At 37.4% G+C, this 8,038-nt stretch overlaps 1 protein-coding gene across 2 annotated transcripts; it reads left to right on the forward strand.

The window, feature by feature from the left end:
• The first annotated feature begins 1,395 nt into the window (after positions 1 to 1,395).
• On the forward strand, positions 1,396 to 5,879 carry LOC111784887 (phosphatidylinositol 4-phosphate 5-kinase 4-like). 2 transcript variants are annotated; one of them, XM_023665428.1, is made up of 8 exons: positions 1,396 to 2,647; positions 2,725 to 2,892; positions 3,545 to 3,710; positions 3,785 to 3,901; positions 3,977 to 4,170; positions 4,809 to 4,939; positions 5,278 to 5,350; positions 5,422 to 5,879. In XM_023665428.1, the coding sequence occupies exons 1-8, from the start codon at positions 1,449 to 1,451 to the stop codon at positions 5,720 to 5,722; spliced, it is 2,349 nt and encodes a 782-aa protein (XP_023521196.1). In that variant the 5' UTR covers positions 1,396 to 1,448; the 3' UTR covers positions 5,723 to 5,879. The 2 variants fall into 2 exon arrangements, with proteins under 2 accessions (XP_023521196.1, XP_023521197.1); XM_023665429.1 differs by having other exon boundaries at positions 4,809 to 4,903.
• The last annotated feature ends 2,159 nt before the right edge of the window (positions 5,880 to 8,038 follow it).

The raw sequence follows: 8,038 nt of genomic DNA on the forward strand, positions 1-8,038 counted from the left end.
ACACGTAATTTTAATTAACATGATACATTTTATTCATGCATTAAATTATCCATCCAACTTCGCTTTAAGGCACTTGAACAATAAGATTCTAAGATTCTAAGCCCACCGCTAATAGATCTGCTTAGGCCTTTTACTTATCGCTGCCAATCTCAAAGTTTTAAAACGCATCTATTAGGGAGAGTTTTCCACACCCTTATAAAGAATGTTTCGTCCCCCTCTCCAACCGATGTGGGATCTCACAATTTTGTAACAGCCCAAGCCCATCGCTAACATATATTGTCCGTTTGAGCTCATTACGTATCGTCGTCAGCCTCACAGTTTTAAAACATGTCTATGAGGCAGATGTTTTCACACCCTTATAAAAAATGATTTGTTCTCCTCTCCAATTGATGTGGGATGATCTCACAATCCACCCCACTTCGAGGCTCAGCATTCTCGCTGGTACTCGTTTTCCTCTCCAATCAATATGGGATCTCACAACTTCTCTATGTTACATTAACAGACATTGCAATCCCTTATTGGAGACATCGCTGTATATCATGAAAGCTCTTCCTTCGATCGACACCGTGAGTATTTGTGTCGAAACTAGTACGTGTGTGAACACCCGAGTAAAAGAAGAGTACATAAATGATTGAGATCACATCTGAATGAAAGTAATATTGTGGATAGGATGATTAAAAGAAAAATAAAAGAATTGAAAATTACTATCTATACCAACGACACGCACATTTAATGTCTCAAAATCCCAAGAAATCAAACCGAGTATCTTGTCTTGTCTACAAAACACAAGGATAGAACATTTAGTATTCTTTAGTCAAAATTGTTTTACGACCAAATGTCACAAAATCATGCTAAATATAGAACACCACTTGTCAAATGTTTGATGAACAAAAGAACGAGTCTCTCTCTCTGTTTCTCTCTCTAGATGATGTGTTCTATGCCAATGTCCAAGCATGGAAAATTAGAAAGGACTACACATTTAGAAAGAGCTTTGGTTGGTTAGTCAATTTCAATGGAACCAAAACCAACAAAGAATCAGTGTTCATCAGCAGTTTATAGACACGACCGTTTATTCCGTTTTCAGAAATTGGGACAACAAACGGATGAACTCTCTCCCTTTCATTCAAATCCTTCTTTTTTAGCATTTCTTGTCCACAAATTCATAACCTCAAGAACAACAAAACCAAAAAACATCACCCAAAACACGAAATTATGTTAGAAAGAGAGAAAAAAAGAAAGAAACAAAGACAGATTTTGGGATTCTTCTGTTCTAATGTCCCATTGATTGATTGATTGATTCATTCATTGTTCCATAATTCCTTAAAACTCACGAAATTCGATTCTATTTTCAATTTTTCACAATTGGGTATCCAAAAAAAATCCCAAATCACGATTTTGAATCAAAAATCCCATCTGGGTGTTTCAAATTGTCGTGTTTTAATCTAAGTATGAGCAGAGACAGTGGCGTTTTGAAGGCATGGGAAGCGACGGTACGCAAAACCCAAGCGGCCAAAAAGCGAGCCCACAGCATCTTCGGCACAATGTCGGTAGCTCACGCCGACGACGGCGATATCGAAGGCCTTGGCGACATGGTAGACACTGAATTGAATTCCAACGATGTCTATCACGCCGAGAAAATCCTCCCAAATGGCGACTATTACACAGGCCAATGGTGCAACAACTTCCCTCACGGACAAGGCAAGTACGTATGGACCGATGGGTGTATGTACATTGGTGAATGGAGCAAAGGCAAAACAATGGGGCGAGGGCGGTTCAATTGGCCGTCGGGAGCCACCTATGAAGGGGAATTCAAGAGTGGCTATATGGATGGGAATGGCGTGTATACTGGCTCAAATGGGGACACTTATAAAGGGAAATGGGTTATGAATTTGAAACATGGCCATGGGGTTAAGAACTTCTCTAATGGGGATTGTTATGATGGGGATTGGAGGAGGGGCTTGCAAGAAGGGAGTGGGAGATATCAATGGAAGAATGGGAACTATTACGTTGGGGAATGGAAGCATGGGGAGATTTGTGGGAAAGGGAGCTTTGTTTGGACTAACGGTAATAAGTATGATGGGAATTGGGAAAGTGGGTTGCCTAGAGGGAATGGGACATTCAAATGGCCTGATGGGAGCTTCTATGTGGGGTATTGGAGTAGAGATCCGGAAGAACAAAATGGGAGTTATTACCCATCTGTTTCATCAGGGAATGTGTTATGGGATCCACAAGATGTTTACAATGTTGATTTTAGTGATTGCAAGATATGTCATGGGGAGAAGGTGTCGGTTTTGCCGTCGCAGAAGAAGCTCGCGGTATGGCGGTCGTCGAAAGGGGACGACGGAGGGAAGCCGAGAAGGATGTCGGTTGATGGTCGGGTGAGTATCGATGTGGAGAAGCCGTTTGATAGAATGCAAATGTGGTGTGGCGGGGAGGGGGATGATTATGTGACGGGTTGTTGTAGTGAGAGGACGTCGTCGGCGGGAGGTCGGTGCGATGTGGCGGAGTATATGTTGGCGATGAATTTGGAGAAGGAAGGATTTGGGATGTCAATGAAGAAGCCAAGGTCTTGTAAGAGGCAAGGAGAGACAATTTGTAAAGGGCATAAGAACTATGATCTAATGCTTAATTTGCAGCTTGGGATCAGGTAGTTTGGTTGTATTTTTCAATTCTATTGTGACTATTTTGTTTAACTCTTAGTATGTTTATGTGAGGATTGATTAGGCATTCGGTAGGACGACCCGCCCCGGCTGCGTCGCTCGACTTGAAGCCTTCAGCTTTTGATCCCAAGGAAAAAGTTTGGACTAAATTTCCTTCGGAAGGAAGCAAGTACACTCCACCCCACCAGTCATGTGAGTTCAAATGGAAGGACTATTGCCCCTTAGTTTTCAGGTACAATGCCTATTCCTTCCTTTTCTTACATTTACTCTTTGGAAGAAGATCAGTAGTTTAGTACAATGCTGAGAGAAATGGATAGAAGATGTGTGAAAGGAACGGTTAGGTTTACGTTCGGCATTCGTCGAGAATCTTCTTGATTTGTTTATAGAATTTTTTAAAATCTTATAGATGTTTCATAGATTTGTTAATGGATGTTGCCGTTCATCATCAGACTCACAATTCACCTCCCTTCGGAGCCAAGCGTCCTTGCTAGCACTCGTTCTCTTCCTAATCGATATGGGATCCCGCAATCCACTCTCTTTTAGGGCCTAGCGTCCTTGATGGTACATCATCTCGTGTCCACCCCCTTTGGGGCTCAACCCCCAGTGTCCTAGGCACATCGCCTAGTGTCTAGCTGTGATATCATTTGTAATGACCCACAGCTAACACATATTGTCCTCTTTGAGCTTTTCCTTTCGGGCTTTCACTCAAGGTTTTTAAAACGCATATGCTAGAGAGAAGTTTCTACACCCTTGTAAAGAATGTTTTGTTATCCTCCCAACCGATGTAGGATCTCACAAAAATCTAGTTGATTTGTTTACCAAAATTTCAAAATTGTTATAGATGTTTCATAGACTTGTTAATGGATATTGTCATTCGTAATCAGAACTCTGAGGAAATTGTTCAAGGTAGATCCAGCTGATTATATGCTATCGATTTGTGGGAACGACGCTCTTCGAGAACTCTCGTCTCCTGGTAAAAGTGGTAGCTTCTTCTACTTGACCAATGACGACCGATATATGATCAAGACAATGAAGAAGTCGGAAGCGAAAGTGAGATAGGGTTTTCTTTGCATTGTTCATTTTTAAATCAACAATGGCTCTTATTATTTGGCCTCATTTTGCAGGTTTTGATAAGAATGCTATCTGCCTATTATAACCATGTGAGAGCCTTTGAGACCACTTTGGTAACCAAATTCTATGGTCTTCATTGTGTTAAATTAACCGGGCCTATCCAAAAGAAGGTAAATCAACATTTGTTTGCAACAAACTTTATTGTGTTCTAAATTCTATGAGTTATTCCTATGTTCTAAACATAGGTAAGGTTCATCATTATGGGAAATCTTTTCTGCTCGGAATATTCCATTCACCGACGGTTTGACTTGAAAGGGTCGATTCTTGGACGCACAACAGATAAGCCTGAGAGTGAGATTGACGAAACCACCATCCTTAAGGACCTCGATCTTAACTTCATATTCCGACTTCAAAAATCATGGTTTCAAGAGTTTTGCAGGTGAAAGTCTATACTTCACACAATGGTATGATATTTTCCACTTTGAGCATAAGCACTTATGGTTTTGCTCTAGACTTCCCAAAAAATTCTTATACCAATGGAGATGTATTCCTCGCTTATAAATCCATGATCATTCCCTAAATTAGCCAATGTTGAACTCCCTCCCATCGATCCTCAACAATCCTCCCTTCGAACAAAATATACCATAGAGCCTCCTCTGAGGTCTATGTAGCCCTCGAACAACCTCCACTTAATCGAGGCTCAACTCGTTTCTCTGGAGCCCTCAAACAAAGTACATCCTTTGTTCGACACATGAGTCACTTTTGACTACACCTTCGAGGCTAGTAATTTCTTTGTTCGACACTTATGATTCTATTGCATGGCTAAATTAAGGGCATGACTCTAATACCATGTTAGGAATAACGAATCTCCACAATGGTATGATATTGTCTACTTTGAGCATAAGCTATCACGGTTTTGCTTTGGGCTTCCCCAAAAGGTCTCATACCAATGGAGATGTATTTCTTACTTATAAACTCATGATCATTCCCTAAATTAGTCAACGTGAAACTCCCTCCCAACGATCCTAACACCTTTTCGTGTCTCATTTTGATGTTTGTTTATCGACTTTCTTGTAGGCAAATTGATCGGGACTGTGAGTTTCTCGAACAAGAAAGAATTATGGATTATAGTCTTCTTGTTGGTCTTCACTTTAGGGAAACTTCAGCCGCAGGTGAATTTATACCTTCCGGGACTCGCACTCCTACAGGTTTTTTTGCTCTTTCTTTTCTTCCCTCTGTCATTTGAAAATATTTGCTAAAACCACCGCTCCTAAATAATGTAGAAAGTTCTCTATTTATAATCATTTAGAGAATCAAATAAATTACAAAGGATATGAAAATAACAATAAATGGAAATAACAATAATGGATACAAGCTATTTGCCTATAATAAAAGAACAAACATGATATCTATGTATGCCGTAATAGAAATCAAAAATCTAGATATTTGCTTACAATAAAATATCAAATATGATATATATAATAAACTATTGACTACAATATAGCCTCTCTCTCCCTCACCAAATTACGAAATGCATCTTTTTCAGGTGGATCCGAGAATGATGCAGCTCCTCGTCTATCGAGAGTCGACTTGGATCAACTCTTCCTAGATCCATCCAGGTGAAATCTCTATTGATTGATTCAGTAAAAATGGATTCATAACTCAACATACTTCGTTTTTGAACTTGTAGATGGTCGAGTATCAAATTGGGCGTAAACATGCCTGCTCGAGTCGAACAAACCGTGAGAAGAAGTGACTGCGAGTTTCAACTAGTTGGAGAGCCAACAGGAGAATATTATGATGTGGTTATGTTTTTTGGTATCATTGACATACTTCAAGATTATGACATTAGCAAGAAGCTTGAGCATGCCTACAAGTCCATTCAATACGATCCAACTTCGATATCAGCTGTCGATCCTAAACAATACTCAAAGCGGTTTCGTGACTTTATATATAATATCTTTGCAGAAGATGAGACAAACTTTGAATGAAAATGTACTAAGCTCGTTGTTGAGAACGTATTTAATTTATAGCCAGGTCGAGCTGGACGGGAAGCTAGTCGATCGCCTGGTCACATTCTTTCATTTGTTTTATATATAGTAGCAGATCATATACTCATATGTTTTTAGTAAATGAGAAGAAAATTGAAGCAATAGAATTCGGTTTATGTAACCACTTATGTAGTTTTCATTACAATTACATAAAGGAAGTTTGTAACTGTATATACAATCTATTCTTTCTCTATATTTTAATGTTTACGCAAGATTTCTGAATCGTGGCATGAGAACTTCACCGTGGATGATGAGATTGTAACTTAGATTTCAATTTTTTAAGTCGTATCAAGATTGTACCCGACATATTGTTCGAATTTTTGGGAATTTCATATTTTCGAAAATATGAATAACATGTCAGGTAAATCATATCATCCACCGTATAATTGTTGTAGCATCATTAGAAATTCTTTGTAACCGGATTAGAAATTCTTATTTTACTATTTTGAAAGTATAACCACTAAAATAATAAAATCTTAATGGAATAAAGGGGGCAAGAAAAGAATTATTTTAAGATGAAGTTTATGTTTTATGAAGTTAAATGGAGTATTTATGCATTCAATGTTCATGATATGTATACAATATCGACTTTAAATTAAGTAAAAAATTTAGTGTCTGTTACAGCCACTTTCAGCACTTCCGGGTTTATTTAGGTGTAGAAATAAGTTTGAAGGAAAATGATGGATTATGGTCCTCGAATCTGGAAGAAATTTGAGAATAAGAAACCTAAAATCTCGGAGGCTATAACTCATGCGTGAAGGCTCGACTTAATTTGATTCTTGCTCTAAATGAAGGCCCCGACTTCAGCCTTTATAGAGGGAATTTAAACCGACATTAAAACCTCGAAAATTCTCCAGTAAATGGGCAACCAACCTCCCTTTTGAATTTTGGTGGTTGGATTTGATGAGTTTGCTTCCTCTAGAACATACTTAGATTTGGCGATAATCCAGCTGTGAAAAATAAAAATACCACAGATTTTCTATAGTACACTCACCCGTCTCTTATCGGATTTTCTAATCCATGAAATATTTGTAATTTAAATGAAATGCAAGGGTATTTTGGTAATTTACTACCTTCGGAATGTTTTATTATTTTTTCTTTTTCAAAATCTTAAAAAAATTTAAAATTTCTTTTATAAAATCTTTAGTTAAAAATTAGCAAAATGACACTCGTACTCTTTAGGCTGACACTTTCCTTTTCAATGGTCCTATATCCTCATGAATCTTTGTTGGGGCAATGGAACTACCTTATTAGAGTCCTTAAAAGAAATTTACTTGGTCTTCTTTGAATTCAAACTTCCTTGCGTGTCTTTAAACCTTTCTTTAGCTTCCCTTAAACACAATATCTTAAACACAATATCTACGGCTTAAGAATGTGAATAGATCTGAAAATATTATTACTCAAGAAAACAACAGAGTTTAGAATGAGAAATAGAATTGGGATCGAATGTTCAATCTTCATTCATGTTGTTTAAATAGGATACAAGCTATCAACTGATACCTACAAATAATGAAAATATAAACTAACTAATAATATTAACTGATTACGAATATCTAATGAAAATATAAACGAACTAAAAATATTAACTGATTACGAATATCTAAGATATATTCGATAATTAATATATTCTCCAAATATTAACGGATTACGAATATCTTGACTAATTCAAACTAGCAATAAATTGCACTAAATTCTTACAATCTCCTTAGTACAAGTTTATTTCTAAGTTTCGAGAGCCTTATGAAAAACTTCAAACTTCACTTTGGCAAGTGTCTTAGTAAATATGTCTACAACTTGCTCATTAGCATGTATTACAATTCAACATCCTGCGATAACACTTTCTCTTGAACAAAATGATAATGAGTTTCAATATATTTCGAACGAGCATGAAACATCGAATTTTCAGCAAGTTTTATTGCACTTTCATTATCACAATTAATTTGAATTGATTGGTTGAGAGTAGTCACCATCTCTTGAATAAGCCTCGTGAGCCATAAACACTCTTGAGTAGTCATTGTAGCAGCTACATATTCTACTTCACAACTTGACAAAGCAATGATGCTTTGCTTTTTAGTGCACCATGAAATTGCAGCAGAACTTGCTATAAAACAAAAACCTGTTGTGGAGCATCTGTCGTTCACGTCAACATCCACAAAACCACTCAATAAAAATGACTTTGATTTATCATACATTAATCCATAATTAGAGTACCCTTAATGTAACAAAGAATCCTTTTTGCTGCAATTAAATGAGTAT

Source organism: Cucurbita pepo, unplaced genomic scaffold (assembly GCF_002806865.2).
Source record: "Cucurbita pepo subsp. pepo cultivar mu-cu-16 unplaced genomic scaffold, ASM280686v2 Cp4.1_scaffold000290, whole genome shotgun sequence".
NCBI lineage: Eukaryota > Viridiplantae > Streptophyta > Magnoliopsida > Cucurbitales > Cucurbitaceae > Cucurbita > Cucurbita pepo.